At 39.0% G+C, this 23,088-nt stretch overlaps 1 protein-coding gene across 2 annotated transcripts in view; it reads left to right on the top strand.

Moving 5' to 3' along the window:
* Faf1 (Fas associated factor 1) overlaps positions 1-23,088 on the top strand; it is a 278,068-nt gene that overhangs the window by 22,142 nt on the left and 232,838 nt on the right. For both annotated transcript variants that reach the window (XM_038332461.1, XM_038332462.1), the window contains exon 2: positions 15,527-15,595. In XM_038332461.1, coding sequence (XP_038188389.1) covers positions 15,527-15,595 — 69 coding nt within the window. The remainder of the gene's footprint in view (positions 1-15,526; positions 15,596-23,088) is intronic.

Raw genomic sequence — 23,088 nt, 5'->3', positions numbered from 1 at the left:
TTACTAAGATCCATTCTCTGTTGCTAAAAGATGTACAGTCAGCGGTTTGTAAAACTTACCAAAACATTCCTGTTTTTGAGAATTATTAGTACAGTTTTACCAACCTAATAATTTTTTAGTTCACATAAAATCGTTGTTGCTCAAGTATTTTTTCTTTCAAAGAAAGGGAAGACTTTATAGCTTTCCAGAATAAAGTTTGTATAATAGTATAGTCACGAACCACATAGTGGTGTTTTGGTCAAGAACTAACTGTATACAATGATGGTCCCATAGAGTATAAGGGAGCTGAAGAATGTGAAGCCATATTTGCCCTGTTGGCCCGAACTTGTCAATCATGATTTGTTACTGTTTCAGATATTACTTAAGTTGCTGATACTTTCTTGGAGAATTTTATATCTTTGTTTATAAGGATGATTGCTATGGCTCTGGAGCAGTTCTAGGCCTGTCTTGTGCTGAATGCTACTTAGGTGAGACAGTGCATCAGTATGTATGTGAGCTGCTTGGTAGTACACCTAGACTCATTGTTCTTTTTGGAGACGTGACCCTGCCAATGGCTCAGGCTGGTCTTGGACTTCCTTTGTAGCATCGGCTGGCCTCCACCTGCTCATATTCTTGCTTCTATTTCTTAAGTGCTACGATTACACATGTGTACTACCATGTGTGGTTTATGCTGTGGGAGGGATTGGTCCCAGGACCTTATGTATGCTAGACAAGCACTCTACCAATTGAGCTACGTCACAGCTCCTGAGCAGATTTTGGAGAGTACTGATATTAGCTAGTTCTTCACTGCCTTCCAAATTTTGCACAAAATTTTCTAGTAGCCTTTCCTAACTTGAAAATGCTCAGGAAAAGAATTTTAAGAAAATGTCCTCTTGGGGATGGGGAGATGGCTCAGCAGTTAAGAGCACTTGTTACTCTTCCAGAGGATTGGGATTTGATTCCTAGTACCCACATGGTGATTGACAACCCTCTGTAACTCCAGTTCTAGGGGATCCGACCCCTGTGGGCACCAGGCATGCATATGGTACACATATATGTATGCAGGCAAAACACCCATACATAAAAACAGTCAATAAATTAATAAAAATAAACGAAAAAAATTACTCTCAGCTAAGTTCGTACAGTATAAGACAAGGTCTCATTTTTCTAATTCACCCCATTATTGGTTAAGCCATACCTCAGTTGCTTCTCTTGTCACCCATAGCAGAGGCCGTGAAACTGCCACTGGAACTTGCTTACAGTCTTATTCCATAAGGCCTACTCTCAGGGACTACATGCGTCTATTAGTCCTTCAGCCACATTGTGGACTCTTTTAATCAAGGAAGTTTTTATTGTAGTCAGTACTCCATAGAAGAGGGAGCCACTTTCTTCCTCCGTATGTCTCAGCGTTATCTTGAATGTTTTCTTACGGGTATATTGGGATTGTCCTTATTGCGCCACTCTCAGATGCCTTAGTTGTATGTCTTAGAACAGGTCAAAGGTGATATGCTAAACTCCTCTTTGGTTCTGATTGTCCTTATTTGGGGACAACTGGGTTGCACAGCTTTTCCTAGGGAGCTGTGAAAAGTTAAGTATAGATCTGGAACTGACAGCAGATCAAGGAAATGATTCTGCTTAAGTCTCGCTTGGTGACCCAGTGAGTTTAATGGGGTTATGGGAGCATGGGGACACAGACGCTGTAACTTCCCAGTGTAATCATTCAGTGATGCAGCTTTCATGAATCATAGAAGATGAAGCTTTTTGGTGGCACAAAAGCTGCTCTAGAGTCACCCATGCTGCTCTAAGTAGCTCCAGTGAACTACTAGTTCATCAGCTAAGACTTGGGTGGGTGTTGTTGGTGTTGTTGCTCTATTGGAACGGATGTTTGTTATGACCACCTAGGAGAAAGAAGCCTATCTGCCTCTCTCTCGTAGCTCATTTGGGAGGTCAGGAATGGAGAAATAAAAAGCTAGGTAACTTTATGAAGCAAACAATAAGGTAGAAAGAAGTTGTTACAGACAACCGCACTGAAGAAAGAGGGAAGGATTTGCCAGGAATTTCATATATGTGTTTTGTGCACTTGAAACTAGTAATTCACATGTTTGTAGTTTTTCAGAGTTTGGAATATTTTAATAGATTGTCCTGGTTGAGTGTCCCTAATTCAAACGATCTACAATCTAATGTTCCACAGTGTAAAATGTTTTGAGTGTCTGATGCTGAAGAGATTTCAGCTTTGGGACATACTGGATTCTCAGAGTAGGGATATTCAACGAATAAAGGACTTCAAGTATTAAAGTAATCCTTTTCTCTTTCTCCTCCTCTTCTTGTCATTTGGCAAAATGAAATGTGGTTAAATGTGGCTTAAATGTAGTAAATCTTTCAGATTTTTTTTTGTTTTGATGCAGAAAGTCCAGTAGTGTTGGAGAAACAGTGTGATAGTGGGCTAGGTGTGAAGACATTAAGACTTATGAGGGCATTTGAAGGGAGACATTGGTTTCAATCATATATTTTTCTTTAGAGGAGAAGGCAGTGTATATGAAAAAATGCATTTGACTGGCCTGTATGATTTTTGTGTACTTATTTATATACACGTGGAATCATAAGCAAAATTCCCTCTTTGATGTATTTGAAAATAAATAAAAATTCTAACTTTAAGATACCGCTAGAATTTAACCACAATTGTTAATATTTGGTTTTGATATTTCTGTGAAATGCATTTCAAATAATGAAAAAGGTTGACACCCTCATCAGAAATTCATAGTCTGAGCCTTTGCTTTGTAGACTTAGTTTATTTTTTATTTCAGTGATAATGTTCTGGGTAATTGACTTAGAATAACAGCTGCATAGGAAACAGATTTTCAAAAAAGATTTATCTTTATTTTATGTTTTGCCTGTATGCCTCTATCTGTACCACATGTGTACATGGTACTCACGGAGGCCTGAAGAATGTTCTTTGGAACTGGAGTTACAAATGATTGTCAGGCACCATGTTGGTGCTGAGAATCGAACTATTCTTAATTGTTCAACCAGTTCTCTAACCCTGAGATGGATTTATTAACCAGAATTGTGTGTGTGAAAGATGAGGAGGGGTGTATGTTTGGCTACACATCGTCTGTGAGAGAGATGAGGTGGTGTATGTTTGGGTACACATCATCTCGTGTAGCCCATGCTGTCCTTGAACAGCCATGTACTAGTCTTAAACTCTGACCCTTTGGTCTTGAACTACTGACCTTGAACTCCTGATTTTCTGAAGCTACCTCCGTAGTGCTGTGATTACTTATTAACCAGAATATTATAAAGGAGTGGGTACTTTTATTTGAGTATATTATTCATGATGCCTTTTTCCTGTTATTAACATACCAGAGAAACCAGTTTGGTCATCAGTATTTGAATTTGGTAAGCACTGAAGCAGAGTAAATTATCTGAATTGTTTTGGCAGATGGCTTACTCAATCTGTGCTAAGTCTAAAATTCCTCTTCCATTTCTAGTCATTTCTAGTATTTGAATATTCATGCCATTCTTTGTTTAGTAATTTTTAGGGGGTTTTGTGCATGCATGCATGCGTGTGTGTGTGTGTGTGTGTGTGTGAGAGAGAGAGAGAGAGAGAGATTGGGGAAGGGGGTTTGGGGAGAGGGGGAGTCTCATACAGCCATATATACAACTTCTGGCCTGGAACTCTATATGGAGACTAGGTTCACTTTGAACTCAAAGAAATCCACCTGCCTCTGCCTCCAAGGTACTGGAGCTGAAGGCGTGTGCCATCACACCCGGCTCTATTCATTTTTAAGAAAGCTTCATAGTGATTATTTTGGAAAATAATAGACAATTTCTAATTTTATAATACCCTCTCCCTTTCCTCCCTTCTCTCTCCTCCCTCCCTCATTTCCTCCTCAGGTCCTGCCCCTAGCTTGTTATAAAGCAGAGAATTATTTCTGGTCCTCAGCCTTTACTTCTCTGGCACTGAGATTATAGGCATGTTTTTATTAAGAACTTTTAGAACGCGTGTTACAGTTCCCTCTTGCTGGAGACCAAAACCAGGGCCAGCAAATGCTCTTATGCTGAGCTAAGTAAGTCCTCATACCTATTTCTTTCTTATTGTGGCATGGTTTCACACTATTCCTTCTGGTGTGGAACTTCTATGTAGTTCAAACTGGCATTGAACATGTGCCATTCCTCCTACCTTATCTTCCTGAGCGCTGGGTTACACATGTGAGCTACCACATCAAGCTTTACTTTTTGTATAGGCCGCTTTTTAAAAAGAAACTTACCTAAGGTATATAGGAGTGTGTTTATTTTGAATGATACAGATCTCTCCGTACTGGCAGTCTGCTGTTCCCTGCCCCACCCCCATATGCTTAGGATGGCCTGATCTTCTCGCCTCAGGCAGTCTTCCTCTTCCAAATGCTGGGATTACCACCATATTTGCTATTTCTGGTTGGGTTTTTTTTTTTTTAAATGCGCGTGTGTTTAAAACATTTTGTTTGTTTTTTGAAACAGAGTTTCTCAGTGTAGTCCTGGCTGTCCTGGAGCTAGCTCTGTAGATCAGGCTGGCCTCAAGCTCACAGAGATGCACCTGCCTCTGTCTCCTGAGGACTGGGATCAAAGATGTGCACCACCACTGCCCAGCTAAGATAAAACTCTTAAGAAATGTTATTTAAGAAACAGAGTAGGTTGACTAGTATTTTCTAATATGAAGCTCCTATTTGATACCAGAACTGTGGCAGTGCTTTACATTTGTAGCCATTTACAAAGCACAAATAGATTGCATCTGTGGATTCCTTCCTTCCTTCCTTCCTTCCTTCCTTCCTTCCTTCCTTCCTTCCTTCCTTCCTTCCGTCCTTCCCTCCTTCCGTCCTTCCCTCCTTCCGTCCTTCCGTCCTTCCTTCCTTTTTCCCTATACATTGCCAGTGCAGTATATTAGACAATTGATGTGAAAATAAGCAGTGACACACTAAGCTGGGTAAAATTTCTACTGGTATAATTCATAATTTCTTTTAACAAGAAAACTTTTTTCACTGAATTAAAAAAGATATAGTTACTTGAGAGTATGTACATAAAATTGCCAGATGTATGTACATACTGTCTCACTCTACTTGTTCTCAGATTTAAGTTAATGTAACTTAAGAATGTGTAGTGAAGAGGTGTGGGCAGGCCTGCTTTTATCCTGCCCGGCTCCTGGCTGCCTGGCTAGTTTATGCCCCGAAATAACAACGCACAAATTGTATTCTTTTAAACACTGCCTGGCCCATTATTTCTAGCCTCTTATTGTCTAATTCTCACATCTCTTGCTTTAACCCGTATCTAATAATCTGTGTAACACCATGAATGGTGTCTTACCGGGAAAGATTCAGCATGTCTGACCTGATGGCTGGCTTCATCGCATCTCTCTCCCTGAGGAGAGGCATGGCAATCTGCCCCAGAGAGGAGAGGCAGGGCAACTGTCTGAGCCATCTACCTCACTTCCTTTTTCCTGTTCTGTCTACTCCACCTATCTAAATTTTGCCCTATCAAAAAGCCAAGGAAGTTTGTTTATTAGCCAATGAGAATCCTCCATCAAGAATGCCTAATAAAATTTGGAGTTTAGAACTCTACTTGCTAGAAGGTATGTGATAACAGTTGTCTGAGATAAAGGATAAAAGCTGGAGTAATCTCCTGTTGGAAGATGAGGGTCCCACAGTAAATGATACTGTGCTACTCCACATTGCCTCTTGTGCTCACTGGATAGTGACTTGGTTAGCACAGGCCCAGCCCTTCTGTCTGCCTCTTTCCGAGGTATCTTTTGAAATCAAGTTCCCCTCTGTGATGGACGCACTGACAGCCATATTCTTTTTGTATTGCATATACACTTAACTTCTCAGTATTTGGTATCCCTTGCCTATGTTTGAGTTTTTCTATAATGTGGAAATTGCTAGCCTACTTCTTTCTTTTTTCTTGATTTTTTTTCAACTTTAATTTTTTTTGGTCAGTATGCTTTTTCTTTTTTGAAACAGGGTGTTTCTATGTAGCCCTTGCGGGTCTAGATCTCTCTGTGTTGACCAGGCTGGCCTTGAACTCACAGAGATCCCTGCGCTTCTGATTCCCAAGTGCTGAGATTAAAGGCGTGCCTACTATACCTGACCCTCATATACATTTTTTTATTTTTATTTATTTATTTATTTATTTATTTATTTATTTATTTATTTATTTTTTTGGTTTTTCAAGACAGGGTTTCTCTGTAGCTTTTTTAGAGCCTGTCCTGGACCTAGCTCTTGTAGACCAGGCTGGCCTCGAACTCACAGAGATCCGCCTGCCTCTGCCTCCCGAGTGCTGGGATTAAAGGCGTATGCCACCACCGCCCGGCTCCTCATATACATTTATACTTTAACAAAACCGTAGAGTTTTTAGTTTTCTAGGCTGAATGCTTGTTATTCTTTTTTTTCCCGCCTTTTCTTTCTTGTCCCTATCTTTCTGAGCCACTTTTTTCTTTTGTCTTTCTTGTTGTTTTTAGAATTCAAAATTGGTATTTGCCAATTAGTATTTATGAGTGTTTCACCTGCATGCATGTCTGTGCACTGTGTGTGTTTTTTGGAGGCCAGAAGAGGGCACTGAGTTACAAATGGATGTTAGCTAACACGTAGGTGGTGGGAATTGAACCTTAGTCCTCTGGAAGATTAGCAAGTGTTCTTAATCAATGAACTATTTTTTCAACTCCAACTACTATTATTTTCAATTATGAGTATATGTGTGTCTGTGTGTGAGTGTATGCAAGTGAGTGCAAGTGCCCTCAGAGGCAAGAACCATTGACTTGCTGTAGCAGGAGTTACAGTGGTTTGTGAGGCATCTGCTGTGGATAATAGAGCTGAAGTTTTATCTTCTGGAAGAGCAGTTAATGGTCTTAATCATTGAGCTATCTCTATAAAACTCATGTTTGTTTTTTAATCATAAAATTATGAGCTTTCAAAGCCTATCAAGAAATATAAGAAATAGTAAACATAATGAATATGTAATTAGCTAGGTGTGTATTTTCTTTATATATTATTAGTCAAATGTAATTACTATTGCTGTTATCCTGTTCATGAAAAGAATGTAAATTAGGTACTTTGAACATTCTTTAACAAAAACTATCTATAAATGCTATGGTTTGCAATTGTAAGAATTCTTGAAGTTGTGTTCTAAAAGATCTTACAACACTTAAAACTATGTAGTTGTTAATTGACAGTAACAACTAATTTTAAAGAGGTACACTTTGTTTTGGGAAGCTGTGCATTATTTGTAATGAAATAGCTCATAATTAAATTAACTAGATGGGCTTGGTGGCTCACACCAGTAATCCCACCACCCAGGAGGCAAGAGGATTGCTTCAAGTTCCAGGTCTGTCTGACCTAAAAAAATTGATGTTTTATTTTTTATGTTTTCTTCTTTTTTCATTCAGTGGCCTTGGTACATTTCTTTTTCTGTGATGGTTTCTTTTGCCTTTTCCTGTGAACAATAAATTTCATTGTATTTTTCATTTAAAAATTTCTTTATTCTTTCCTTCTTTTCCTTCCCCCACCTCCCCGCGTCGTCTCTTTCTCTCTCTCTATATGTGTGTGTGTGTATTTTTGTGTGTGTGTATGTGTGTGTGTGTGTGTGTGTGTGTGACTGTATGGATGCATTGCACATTTCATGTGTGATGGTCAGAACCCCTTATGGGTGTTGGTTCTCTTTTTCTACTTCATGAGTCCTGAAATCAAACTCAGATTATCAAGCTTGGAGTCAAGCTGAAATACTTTACCATCTTGAGAACATACATTTTAGGTTACAAATGAAATTATATCCATATCAAGCAGAGTTTTTCTTTTCAGGAGGAGCTAATTAGTTAGATTATAGCAATATAGGTTCAGATTATTTTCATAAAGATACTGTTAACATAAACAAAAGGAGACAAACGCTACATGCTAGCTTTCTAAATCAGTGGTTATCAGCCCATGGATTGCGACGTCTAGGGCAGAATGACCCTTTCACAGGGGTTGCCCAAGAGCATTGGGAAACATATTGACATTATGATTCATAACAGTAGCAAAATTATAGTTATAAAGTAGCAACAAATAATTTTATGGTCAGGAGTCATAACAAAATGAGGAATTGTAGTAAAGGGTTGCAGCATTAGGAATGTTGAGAACCACTGCTCTAAATACTTCCATATTTTTCTGTTCACTTGTTTTCTGTTATAGGAAGATCAGATCTTTATTTAATTTTTCTCTTCTGGTTGTGGGGATTAAATCTATAGCCTTGCACATAGTAGGCAAGCACTCCATTACTGAACTACATCCCCAGCCTCAGACTAAATAGTACATATGATAAATTATTTTAGTTTTATTAGAATATGCACATTCTCATAATTGTAAATACATCCATAGCCTTTGATTTACAGTGGATTTACCTAATAGGTTTTCAACTTTTCCTTTGGGTGATTTTCAACAGAAACTCTAGTTTGAATTTTGAATTTTGATCTTTTCTCATGCTATCTTTACATGGTTAGATATTTTCATGTTGTTGGGCAGCAAGCTGAAACTCCCAGTCAGCTATGTGGTTGAGTTATAACTAACTGACACTCTACCAGACACGGTCTTGCGAAGCTATAATATGTTGTAGATTATAGATGCATTTTGACGTGGTATTTGCAGTGGGTATACAAGAATATAATCTCACTAATAAGTCTAGGAGCTTCTGTACATACACATGTACATAGAATTTACCAAGTAAAGCACATATTAGTCATGCTAATGATTTATCATATTAGTAAATAATACTTATAAAAACAAAGAGCTTACATAAAAATGTGAAAAGTATTTGTTTTAGTTTGGGTTACTAGTGTTATGGTGAAACATGACGAAAGGCAACTTGGAGAGGAAAGGATTTATTTGGCTTATACTTCCACATTCGTAGCCCATCACTAAAGGAAGTCAGGACAGGAACTCAAACTCCAGAGGTAGTAACTGATGCAGAGACCGTGGAGGGGTGCTGCTTATTGGCTTGCGCATCATGACTTGCTCAGAATGCTTTTTTTTTAAAAAAAAGATTTATTTATTTATTATGTATACAACATTCTGCCTCCATGTATGCCCACACGTCAGATCTCATTATAGATGTTCTTGAGCCACCATGTGGTTGCTGGAAATTGAACTCATGACCTCTAGAAGAGCAGCCAGTGCCCTTAACCACTGAGCCCATAGTGAGCTGGGCTCTTCCATATCAATCATCAATTAAGAAAATGTCCACAGACTTGCTCACAGCTCATTCTGGTGGTACCGTTTTGTCAACTGAGGTTTCTTCTTCTATATCAACTCTAGTTTGTGTAAAATTGACATAAAACTAGCCAGCACAGTACTCATAAGGAAGATATTATTTTTCACTGTAGGTAATACTCAAAGAGAATAATTTGCTTTAGGTTGTCTGTTACACATTCCAAATCTTTATTTGTAGACAGAAGTTTCTGTTCCACCTAGTTCCATAACCATTCAGTCCCAAAGAAACACACAGATGCTTATATTAATTATAAACTGGCCTACTAGCTCAAGCTATTAACTAGCTCTTAAAATTTAAATTAACTCATGATTCTTGTCTATATTTAGCCATGTGCCTTGGTACCTTTTCTCAGTGAGGCATTCTCATCTTGCTTCCTCTGCATCTGGCTGGTGACTGACTCTCAGCCTTTTCTCTTCACAGAAATTTTCCTAGTCTGGTTGCCCTTCTATACTTCCTGTCTTGCTTTTGGCCAATCTGTTTTATTAAACCAGTACAAGTGACAATTTTTTACAGTGTGCAAGAGCATTATCCCACAGCATATATTTGTTCTATTATGATAAAATAAAAATATCCCCCATTTACCTGCCACATCCATCTATGATTACCATTTAACTCAGAGAATTACAAAGTAAAAAGAAACAAATCCCTTTAATTCCATACTTTAACGTAAAGATGACATTAACTTAGAAAGCAAAATTAGTAATCAAAGTGAAAAAGAAACCGGTATTTCTCAAGATTGTGAGATGCAATTCTTTTTTTTTTTTTATTTAAAAAAGATTCCATCTCCTCCCCTCTTCCTCCCCCTTCCCTCCCCTCCCCTCCCCCCATACCCTCCCTCCCTCCCTTTTCAGGCCAAGGAGCCATCGGGGTTCCCTACTCTATGTTAAGACCAAGGTCCTCCCAACTCCCCCCAGGTCCAGGAAGGTGATCAACCAAGCTGAGAAGGCTCCCACAGAGCCTGTCCATGCAGAAGAGTCAAAGATCAGCGCCTTTGTCCTTGGCTTCTCTGTCAGCCTCCACCATCGTCTCCCTGGAAACCTGGGAACCCCTCTAGGGTCAAGTCTCTTGACAACCCTCAGGTAGCTCTTTAAATTAGGATATATGCTTCCCTGCTCCCATATCCACCCTTCCTATATCCCAAGCACCCCATTCCTCCAAGCTCCCCCCGTTCTTCCCTTCACATTTTTCTCTCCCCATCTTCCCTTGGCCCAGTCTTGCCCAACCCTCAAGTTCCCAATTTTGCCTGGCGATTGTGTCTACTTCCAATATCCAGGAGGATTACTATATCTTTTTTTGGGAGTTCACTCCCAGATATCTTATGCTATTTGTGGCTATTGTGAAAGGTGATACTTCTTTGATTTCCCTCTCTGCTTCCTTATCCTTTGTGTATAGGAGGGCGACTGATTTTTTGGAGTTGATCTTGTAACCTGCCACGTTACTGAAGGAGTTTATCAGCTGTAGGAGTTCTTTGGTGGAGTTTTTGGGGTCGCTTATGTATACTATCATATCATCTGCAAATAACGAAAGTTTAACTTCTTCCTTTCCAAATCGAATCCCCTTGATTCCCTTATGTTGTCTTATTGCTATTGCTAAAACTTCAAGCACTATATGATGCAATTCTTTTTTAAATGTGAAATGAAATCTTTAGTTTTCATTAAGTTTGTTTAGAGCCTTTTGGGTTTAAAAAGTTGGAAGAATTTTTCCCAGAGTATTTTTTTTAGAGGCTTTATTATGCTGAAACACATTATAACTTTTCCAGAAATGAATCATTTGCCCTGAAACTTCTTTTTCCATGCATTTCTCAGATACTTAAAATTCTTTGACAAGTGCTGGAACTATTCATAAGAAAGAATAAAACAAAATGGAAAATGTTAATGAAATAAAGTATCTCTGTAGCCCATATTTGTTCCGGCCAAGTGCATGAGGCTTTCATAGAAAGTGGAACGTCTTAAATATATATTCAATGTATATTTTTATATGCTGAGGTATCCCAGAGTACTCAGAAGAAAAGCAGAACATTTTTTTTTCTTCTAAGACAGGGTTTCTCTCAGCTTTGGTGCCTGCCTGTCCTGGAACTAGGTCTTGTAGCCCAGGTTGGCCTCGAATTCACAGAGATCTGCTTGCCTTCACCTTCTAAGGGCTGGGATTAAAGATGTGTGCCACCACTGCCTGGCCCAAGCAGAACTTGTAAGGAAGCTTCAAAAGCTTTCAGGTGCTCCTGAACAAGGCTCAAGAATATTTAGAGAAGCCAGGCGGTGGTGGCGCACGCCTTTAATCCCAGCACTCGGGAGGCAGAGGCAGGCGGATCTCTGAGTTCGAGGCCAGCCTGGTCTACAAGAGCTAGTTCCAGGACAGGCTCTAGAAACTACAGGGAAACCCTGGCTCAAAAAACCAAAAAAAAAAAAAAAAAGAAAAAGAAAAAAAATATTTAGAGGTATCCAGCATTCAAAATATGAAAATGTCAAAATATTTGCACATAATCACAAGTTATCAAGCATATAAAAAATCAGGAGGGGCTGGAGAGATGGCTCAGTGTTTAAGAGCATTGCCTGCTCTTCCAAAGGTCCTGCGTTCAATTCCCGGCAACCACATGGTGGCTCACAACCATCTGTAATGAGGTCTGGTGCCCTCTTCTGGCCTGCAGACAAACACACAGACAGAGTATTGTATACATAATAAATAAATAAATAAATAAATATTTTTTAAAAATCAGGAAAGTATTAACCCATAATCACAAGAAATTCCCAATCAATATTAATAGGCCTATTTATAAATAGACCTATAAATGATAGATTTAGTAGAAATGGTCATTGAATGGTACTGTATATCTTGTTCAAGAAGGAAGAAAAAATGGACCAGGGATATAAGTCTGGTAGAAAATGTGCAATGTTTTGTGTTTGAAGCTAGAGGTAAGGATCAGGAGGAGATATGTATCATGAGAGATCGTGTTGTATGAACAAACTGACTTGATTTAATGTTCTATACACCTAGGCTACATGGTATAGCACTGTCATATAGATGGTCTGTCATTGGCCAAAACACTGTTATGTGGTTAGTTAGTTTGTGTATGTATGTGTGTACCCATATGTATTTATGTGTGTATGTATATATATGATCAGGCCATTTCTTAGGTAACTACATTGTGCTATAGTATTTTTATTTTGTTTATTTAAATAATTTTAATTGGTATATATTCATTATTCATAGTACTATACTTCATAGACAGTTTTATAGTGAACTTTTTATTGAAAATATTTTTTTTTAAAAGTACATTATATACTTTGGCCATATTTGCCCCCTCTCATTCCTTACCCTTAATCCACCTTTCCTTTCTCCACCTTGCTAATCTCTCTTCCCCTTGTTCCCTTCTACTTTCATGTCATATATAAAATATATATATATATATATATATATATATATATATATATATATAAAGATATTTTTTTCTTTTTTTGGTTTTTCGAGACAGGGTTTCTCTGCAGCTTTTTTAGAGCCTGTCCTGGAACTAGCTCTTGTAGACCAGGCTGGCCTCGAACTCACAGAGATCCGCCTGCCTCTGCCTCCCGAGTGCTGGGATTAAAGGTGTGCGCCACCACCGCCCGGCTCTTATATAAAGATATTTATATGACTATGTATCTATAAAGAATTTTTGAACCAAAAAATGAGATAAAAATATGGCAGTTGTCTTTCTGTGTCAAATTTAGTTCACTTATTGTTATCAACTCTAATTAGATCCATTCTCCAGCAAATAACATAATTTCATCATTTATGGCTGACGCACACTCCATTGTATATATACACACACCATCATTATATCTACACCACAGTTTGTTTCACCATTCATCGGTTGCCTTCTATAGTTAGTTCTTCAGGTGTATACCAGAAGTGGTGTAGTTAGGTAATATGGTTTCACTTAAATTACTACTAGCATTATATGAGTTGTCTCAGACACAATATTTTACTCAAAACTAATGCTATTTCTGTGTGACAGCTCTATAACTCAGTGGCCAGAAACCACAGGAATATTGAGGCATTTCCCTGTGGTGGTTGATCCTGTTTAGAGTCTTTCTTTAGAAGTTGCATATGTATTTGTGATTAACTCCTCAATATTTGGTCTCATATGTGATTCATGTGTATTTATTTTGACATCTTGTCATAGGATCATAGAGATGCCCCCCCCCCCCAAATTAGGACAATGATGAAGTGTAAGTAGAAACTCATGATGCTTTTGAAGACATGGTCAGAGTTACTATACCACCACATGCTTATTATAGTTTTCATAGGAAAGAGATCAAGTCATATATTCAAACTCAGTGTCAATGGAAAATAATTTTTAGTGAAAGGAACTAGAGTTCTATGGTCCTTATTTGTGAAAAGTGAAAGAATTGGGCTTAGTTTCACATCTCTTTTGTCTTGTGTTCACTAGCTTCAGCCATTTGAGAAGGGTGTGGTGTTGTAAATTATGTCCTCTTAAATGTTCATGTTTTTTGACCTTGGACTGTATAATATAAAGAAAACTGGCTGAGTACTAAGCATGCACACATTCATTCTCTCTGCTCTTGACTGTGGATGTGTGATCTGCTGTGTGATCCTGGTTACTTTTCTGTCAGCTTGGCACAAGGCAGTGTCAGATGGGAAGAGGAACTTCAACTGAGAAAGGGTCTCCATCAGATCCCCTCAGACAAGTCCGTGGGGGCATTTTCTTGACTGACAGATAGGTGATAGAGGAGGACCCAACCTACTGGTGGTAGTGCCACCTCTGGACAGTCTTGGTTTGTATAAGAAAGGCTGAACAAGCCCTGTGAGCAAACCAGTAAGCAGTGTTCTCCATGGCCTCTGCTTTAGTTCCTTCCTCCAAGGACCTTGCCTGCTTGAGTTTCTGACTTTCCTTCATGCAAGGCAAAATAAACCATTTTCTTCTTTAAGTTACTTTTGGTCATGCTGTCTTTATCGCAACAATAGAAACAAACTACAGTATGACTTAAGTGTCTTCTCCTGTGACTTTTCCTGAAGTGATGGCCTGTTGATTGTGATTAAAAATAAACTTTCCCCTAAGTTGCTTTTGTCTAAGTATTTTATCACACCAACAGAAATGAAGCCAGGACAGTATCTTTGAAGCATTGATTTCTCTTTGTTAAAATGGGCGTAGTAGCTACTTCAAAGGCTGGTAAAAGGACTGAATGAAACAGAAGTTACTTGGCTCATATTGATTTATTGACTTTTTATGTGTAAGAATTCTAATGGACATATGTTTCATTTCTGTGATTATTGAGAGGATCAAAGGATGATGTAAATTGGCTTATGACAAATAACGTGCTAGTTAATTTCCAATGTCTAAGTTTTATGCTGATGGTAACAGATTGGTTTTGAATGTTCTTTATGGTTTTATTTTCATAATTTGAGAATTGTGTTACTTGAGTGTTCAGTACTGTGTTTGGATAGTTAAATTCTGTCATTTTGTTTTTAGGTGTTAGGGGAAAATAAAAAGGTCGATCTCCAGCAGGAGTTTCTGTGTTTGCTTCATTGCTGTTCTTGGCTTTCACAAGGTGTTTTTGTTTTCGTAGTTGGGGAGGGAGACAAGGTCTCACTGGTAGTCTTGGCTGGCTTGGAACTCATTATTCAGGCCAGGCTGGCCTAGAACTCAACAGAGATTCACTCTGTCTCCCAAATGCTAGATTTAAAGGTGTGCACCACCATTCCTGGTCAAAATCTGCATTCATTTCTTCATTTGTGTGTGTGTGTGTGTGTGTTTGTGTTTGCATTTTCTTAAGCTGTGGCATACATGTGGAGTCGGAGGACAACTTATAAGAATTGATTCTCTTGCCGGGCGGTGGTGGCGCACGCCTTTAATCCCAGCACTCGGGAGGCAGAGGCAGGCGGATCTCTGAGTTCGAGGCCAGCCTGGTCTACAAGAGCTAGTTCCAGGACAGGCTCTAGAAACTACAGGGAAACCCTGTCTCGAAAAACCAAAAAAAAAAAAAAAAAAAAAAAAAGGAAAGAATTGTTCTCTTTCCATAATGTGGGTCCCAGGAATTGAGCTCAGGTTGCCAGGGCTGGCACCTTTACTGCCTGGGTCATCTCTTCCCGTCCCTGTAATTGTTAATATTTCCAAGTAAGACTTTTCAAACTCTCATGTATTAACTACTGAGAAGTATGAGCCACTTAATGTCTTGACTTCAGTCTGATTATATGCAGTTTAAATTATGTTTTATACCATTTATATTTTAAGTTTGACCTCATTTCTAAAATCCTAAAAAATGCATATGTATTTGGCTTTTAGGCATGTACCGGCATTGAAAACATCGATGAAGCTATTACATTGCTTGAACAAAATAACTGGGACTTGGTGGTAAGTAATTCATTCTTTGACCTGAGTTTAACTTTATGAATTCTTGAATGGCCTTAATGTTTATGTATATTTTATGTATATTTATTGCAAGTTGTTTTTGTAATGATATCACTACTTTTATGTTGAAAGTAGGACTCTTTATAGTATCATTTTTATAATCTATATTTATTTACTGTTATATTAACATATTTCTATCTTACTAAATATAGCTACTTGTTTTTAAAGTGTTTGCATCGTATTTCATGTTGTTATAGTAGTATAATAGTTTTGCCATCCTTATTCTGGTGGGCATTTAAGATTGTTGCAGTAGTTTGCAATATTGTAAGCATTACTGTGGAGAACATTCTTATATGTGTATTATTTAACCTAGTATTTTTTCTAGAAAAAACTGAATATATTCAATTTATGACTGAATTTCTGGGTCATATTGAATGAATATTTTTAGGGATTTGGATACTTAAAGCCTAATGAACATCTGGTATTATTCATTCATGTTTTTGCCAACTCTGTAGAGATGATTTTTTTTTTCTTAAATCATTGATCCTGCTGTCCCCTTCTTTCTGTCTTTATTTCTTGGTCTTGTTGTCTGTCTCTCTCACTTTCTGTTTTGTATTTTGGTACAGGAAAATTGAGAAATATTTCTCCTGCCTGACCTGAATTCATGCTTTATAATTCCCGTTTTATATACAAGAAGGCATGGTAGAGATGACAGTGCCGTGATGGGGATGGGCTGAGGGGCAGCAGCATATTTGGAGCGATGCTTCTGGGCTACTTGTCTTGAAACCTTTTGCAATAACAAATATATTGTTCTATTTAATTTACATACATTTGAGATAGTCTTTTGGTCAAGCTGATAAAAATCACTGGGGAGGTTACAAAGCCCACTGAGTCCTCTTGGCTTTACCAAAAGGAATAAAGGAGAACGAAAAGGAAAACCAAGACTAATGGGCTATATCAATCCTTGATATTGGAATTTACAGTTAGGACTATGTAATGCCGTAGGGACCTAAGTTTTTGTTCATCTCCTTTTCTATTGCCTACATTCATTAGTTTTAAACTTTAAGATGTTTATTGGCTGTATGAATATTGTGTGTGAATATTGTCTTGACCCAGCCTTTCTAAAATATTGCACAAGAATTTTCCCAGATAACTCTGAATACATGAGAGGTGAGGTGCTGTCCATGTTTTTCTGCCTTGCTTGATTTTGGAAATCAAGATGCCAGATGCTGGGGTGAAAGCCTGCTAGCTCAGAGAGGCAGAGAAAGCACCCAGCTGAACTTCTCCTCAGTCCCAGAAGCCTCATTCTCCCATGCTGCTTCAAACAAAAATCTCTGCCAACTCAGTGTCCCTCCCATTGTGTGTGTCTCTGTTCATCCTCATTCTTATTCTCTGTTTTTTCTTAATCCTCTGTTCATTTTCTGTCAACTGGTTGCTTGCTTCGCCTCTTGACCTATGGTTGACTTTATTTTAATCCTGTTTATAATATTCAAGCAGAAGGCTCTTGGATTAAAGGTATGTGCTAGGACTGAGCCATACCACACAATCTTGGTGTTCACAGTGTTATCAAATGTCCTGCAACAAAGAAGTGACTACCTTGTGTCATTTAAGGAATAAGGGGTGGTGGGTTGGATTCCCCATATCTCCTTCAAAGGCATATCTTCAACCATGCATCTTCCTTCTGTTGTGCTTTATTTTGTATAGGTTTCATGATATGCCACTAGCATCTTGGATGGGGAGGGCAGCCTTTCATCATATGGGAGATCTAAGCTATAGCAGATATTTATTTGACCAGGATTGGAGTTTGGGAAGTTCAAGGATATGGTTGGTGAAGGCCTCTTGTTGCATTATAAGATGGTGAGATAGAACAAGGCATGTAAGAGAGAGCTTTTATTTACTCTTTATTTTTTATGTAGAAAGAGTTTATTTGAACTTGGGGTTCCAGAGGATGAGACTACATGAAGAAGTAGAGGCAATAGGTATCGGGCATGGCTGTTGGAGTAGATCAGAGGGCTCACATTTAAAATATGAAGCAGAGAGAGCAAACTTAAAATGGTGTCTTTTAACTCTCAAAACTCTCCCACAGTGACATACTGCCTTCCAAAGGCCACTACCTTAAACTTCCCCAAACAGTGCCACCAAATGGGGATCACATATTCAAATGACAAAGTCCATGGGAGACATTTAAACCACCACATTTTACTTCCTGGCCACCATAGACTCCTGGCCATAGTATGAATGCACTTCCCATAGTCTTTTAGTCTCAACGCTGTTAAAAAGTTTAAAGTCTCTTCTGAGACTGAGGACAATCTCTTAACTGTAACCCCCTGTAAAATCAAAGAACAAATTACATTCTTCCAACATACAGTGATACCATACACATTACCTGTGGTAGTTTGAATGTAATTGGCCCCCCTAAGCTCATAGGGTGTGGCACTATTAGAAGGTGTGGCTTTGTAGTAGGTATTGCCTTGTTGGACTCAGTGTGTCACTATGGGGGTGGGCTTCAGGTGTCATATATGCTCAAGCCATGCCAAGTGTCTTAGACCATTTCCTGTTGCCTTCTAATCAAGATGTTGTAGTTAATTTTCTTTGTAATCTAACAAAGTTTGCCTTAAGACCAGAGTGTAGAACAAAACCGCTAGCTAGCCATAGCGGCCAGGCAGTGGTGGCACACACCTTTAACCTAGGCAGATGGATCTCTGAGTTCAAGGCCACCCTGGACTACACAAGATGGATCCAGTCTAAAAGAGAATTAGAGCCAGGTGGTGGTGGCTCACACCTTTAATCCTAGTACTTGGGAGTCACACACTTTTAATCTAGCACTAGGGAGGTAGAGACAGGAAGGGATATGTCTGGGTGGAAAGAGCAATATAAGGTGGGAGGAGGCCGGAGCTCAGATGCAGTCTGAGGTGTGGTGGAGACAGATGCAGTCTGAGTGTTCTGTCTGAGGATTCATAGAGACAGGATCAACCCTTTAGTCTGAGAATTCACTAGAGGTAAAAGGTCTCTGTAGTGGCTGACTACACATCTTCTTTGATCTCTCAGCTTTCACCCCTAATATCTGACTCCAGGTTTTTATTAAGACCAATTAGAGTTTGTGCTACAAGATGCTCCCTGCCATGATGTTTAAGAGTTACTTAGTTATGGTGTCTCTTTACAGCGATAGAAACCCTAAGATAGAAATTGACACCAGAGACTGGGGTATTGCTGTGATAGGCCCGACCATGATTTTGTTTGGAGGAATTTGGGTTAGGCAAACAGTGGAATGCGTTAAGCACTACTTTATGGACCATACTAGTAGGAACATGGAAGACAGTGGTGCTCTTTAAGAGTTACTTCAACTGTTGGGGGCCGGCTCAAGAGGTGTCCGAAGAGAAGAATTTTAGTATGTTGTCTAGAGATTGTACTTATGCTATTTTGGTAACACAAAAAAAGAATGTGGCTGCTTTTTGCCCTTGCCAAAGAGTCTGCCTGAGGCTAAAGTAACGAGGTTTGGATTCATTCCATTGGCAGAGGAAATCTCAAAACAGCCTTCTATATATAGACTCTTGTATGGTTACTAGTGGTAAATCTAATGAAGATTTATAATGAAAAGGAGCAAGCTCAGCAAATAAAAATACAAAATGTACAAATTGAGTAAAGGAGCACCAGGAAGAGGAATAGAGCTAAATCCTGTGTTCAAGGAGATAAACAGATTAAGAAATGGGATTAAGAGAGTGGTTTACCTCAGGGCAAGATCCCATCCAACTAACTTTCTAGCTTGTAAAAAGGAATCAATGAGAAGCTTAGAGCTGGGTCTTATGGTGTGCACCTTTAATCCCAGCACTGGGAATGCAGATCCTGGTGGATCTCTGAGTTTGAGGCCAACCTGGTCTGCAGAGCAAGTTCAAGGACAGTCAAGCTTAGGCAGTGAAGGTAACAATCAAGCACAGAAAGCTGGTGAAGATGTAATTGAATGAGGGGACCATGTTCCAGCCCCAGCAAACAGCAGAACGTGGCAGCTTTGGCCATGTGGTTCTAGCTTTAGAGTTAAGGATAAAAGAAATGGCTTATGGAATTTGCCCCCTCATTTAAGGAAAGCTGCTGAGGCCAGTCATGTGTTAGGGGTGTCTTGAATGGAGGCCCAGAGAGGCCATTGTGTAAAAGGTGTGAAGTTGGAACCTAGATTGTCTTGCCTACCCCAAAGTGTTGGAGATGCCAGAGCTGTAGGATACCTGCTGAGAAAATCTGCTAACAGCCAGTGGAAACAGCCCAAAAGGAAGAGGTGTATTGCAGTCAACAAAGTTGAAAGGAGTTGGAGATCTGAAGAGTGTTTTGACACCAGACATGGAGTTGGAGTTTGCTCATCTGGTTTTCAGTCTTGATTTGGTCCAGTATTTCCTCACTGTGCTCCCTTCCCTATGTTTTGGAATGGTAATGTAAATCCTATGCCGTTATATTCTTGAAGTATGTGATCTGCTTTTTCATTTTGATTTTACAATATTTGTAAAATATTTGTATTTTCCATTATGATTTGGTTAAAGCTCATGGAGGCCAGGGAGTGGAATGTGGTTGTTTGAATGTAATTGGCCCCTATAAGCTCATAATGTGTGGCACTATTAGGAATTATGGCTTTGTTTGAATTCTCTCTCTCTAGGCTTGGATCCACTTCTTTTGTGCAGCTCTCCTTGATAGATGTCTCCTGTCTCTGGCATATGGGAGACATATGGGAGACTTGGGAGTCTCCATTGCAACCTAGGCTCACTTCCACAGCTTTATGCAGCTGTATATCCAGGCTTCAGATAGGGACTCTCCTGTCATGCCTTGCCCAGCCCCATTGGCTCATTGAAATCATGGTGGAAGATTTCACAGCTCTTTTACACATGCATTCTTGCCAAGTGGATGACACTACCAATTTCAGCTGCCAGCTTGGGTTGGTTACTCTCACTCTCCTGAACCATGTTAGTAGTAGCTTTTCATTGCGATGCCTTCCAGGAGCTTTATGTTCTTTTTCACAGGTTGGAAACTTTGCTAGGTACAGTCTTGTCCTGAGGGTACCTCTCTCTTTATTCCAATGCAGATCTAGCCTAAGTGGGAGCTTTTTATAACAAAGCCATTCTGTCATTATCCTATTAATTTGTTGTTCATCTAATAATGAATGGATCCATTAACAAGTACAGAGCCTTTAAGTCCCAGTTACCTCTCAAAGCTTCCACTTTGCAAATATAACTAATACATGGCTTAGGGTCTCACTTTATAGCTCTGACTGACTGGAAACTGGCTGTATAGACTAGGATGGCCTGAAACTCAATAGAAATCCACTTACCTGTTCTTCCTGAGTGCTGGGCTAAAGGTTTGCACCACCGTGCCCAGCTGCTTAATTTTCTAACACAGAAAATTGAGGGGATGCATTCATGCTATAGCCCTAAATGTAGGTGGAGTTTTTCTGTCCCACAGTCACTCTCAAATAAATACACAGAGACTTATTAATTATAAATGCCCAGCTAATAGCTCAGGGTTATTACTAACTAGCTTTTACATTTTAAATTAACCCATATTCCATATTTACACTCTGTCATATGGTGTAATATGGCACGTTCATCTCTTGCTCCCTCTGTGTCTGGCTGAGGATTCCAGATGCTGCCCTTCTTGCTTTCAACATTCTCCTAGTCTGGCACTCCTGCCTAACCTTATCCTGTTCAGCTATTGGCTAGTCAGTTTCTTTATTAAACCAATCATAGTGACAAATTTTCACATTGTACAAAAGGATTATTATACAGTATCTAAACTCGGAAAGTGTCCTGAAAAATTGGTAAGACAAATTGTGTCTTAACCTTGTTCATACATTCAGGAATGAGAATAACTTGTTTATAAGGTTGTTTATAAATTTTTTTACTATTTTGTTGATTTGGTCACATAGATGGCAAATATTTTCTGTAAAAATACAACGTAGTTCCAAGAATTCTAGTCATTAGTCACTTGCTCTGATACTGAAAGTTAATTTTGAGTGTCTTTCTTTATGTTTTACTTGCTGTGTACCATACAGTTTCTATTGCTGTCTACCTCAGATTATTTCCCACATGGCCCGTACCTGTAGTTAAGATAGGATAAATACCTTTGCAGTGGAGATTTTTTTTTTTTTAGGAGATAAATCTCAGTTTTCATTTATGTCGACAAAGGTAAGTAAATGAGGAAGAATGATTGACAGTGAGTTAGAATTTGGCAATCCAGAAGTGAAATAAAATATAAGTGGCACTAACCTAATCATATTGTATTTTAAATATTCCGTGTTCATAATAAATGAATTTTGAACTTTTACACTCAGATTTTGCTGTAGTTTTTGCCTATGTTGGCCAACACTCTTTAATTTGTAGAAGAAAAAATGATTCAGAGTACATGCATCTATTTTTCACTACATGTTTCAACTTGAGACAGAATTTGCCAGTTGGTATCTACATTTTTTCCTTCTCTCTCTCTCTCTCTCTCTCTCTCTCTCTCTCTCTCTCTCTCTCTCTCTCTTTCTCTCTCCCTTCCTTCCTTCCTTCCTTTCTTCCTTCCTTCCTTCCTTCCTTCCTTCCTTCCTTCCTTCCTTCCTTCCTTCCTTCCTTCCCTTCTCTCCCTCTTTCTCCCTCTCTCCCTCCCTCTCTCTCTCCCTCCCTCTCTCTCCTCCCCCCTCCCTCTCCCTCTCTCTTTCTTTCTTCACAGTGTTTCCTCATATAACAGCTCTGCCTATCCTGGGATTCACTTTGTAGACTAGACTGGCTTTGGACTTACAGAGCTCTACCTGCCTCTGCTTCCCGAGTGTTTGGACTAAAGATGTACTTCACTACCACCTGGCGGTATCTTCATTTCTGATTTATCTTGGGATTTCTAGTTATCAAAGATAATTTTGTACTAATAGAAGATTAAATGAGCCATGTATACTGACTGAGTAGTGAAGACCAAAGAGTTATCACACACATAATCTGTCCCACTTTTTCATCCAGGTGTTTTGAGACATTTCCCTTCATTACTTTTCACGTTTGAAGAAATCTATTTTAACACTTACCTAAAATTAGGTAGAACAATCTCTGACTACCCTGCCCAGGATGTAGTTGTAGTAGTTCTCATATGTGAACTACTTTTCTACTTGAAGTTTTATGACCACTTGCAGTTTAATAAATGTTGTAGCAAGTGACATGATGAGTCTCCTCAGAAAGCAGCCAAGCCTTTAGTACTGGCCATAATCAGTGGCCTTCAGACACTTTTTGTATTTGTACTTCTGCACTCCTTTAATCCTTCTGTAATTGCTACCTACTGGGTGGGAGAGGAAAAGCCAGTTTTCTCCAATGGGTGTATAAACACTAGGTACATAAACCACACTCTAAGGCAGACCCCATGCTCAGGAGTACTTCGTGTTTGGTCTTGGTTCCCTGCCCCACTACCCATTATGTTTTGGCCTTTTTTTTAAGTGTTGTTTTTTCCCCCTTGAGAGAGAAAGAACAAAAATGAAGTTGGGTGAGTAGGGAGATTAG

This window comes from Arvicola amphibius, chromosome 6 (assembly GCF_903992535.2).
Source record: "Arvicola amphibius chromosome 6, mArvAmp1.2, whole genome shotgun sequence".
Lineage (NCBI taxonomy): Eukaryota > Metazoa > Chordata > Mammalia > Rodentia > Cricetidae > Arvicola > Arvicola amphibius.
This window is presented reverse-complemented; position numbering and strand designations above follow the sequence as displayed.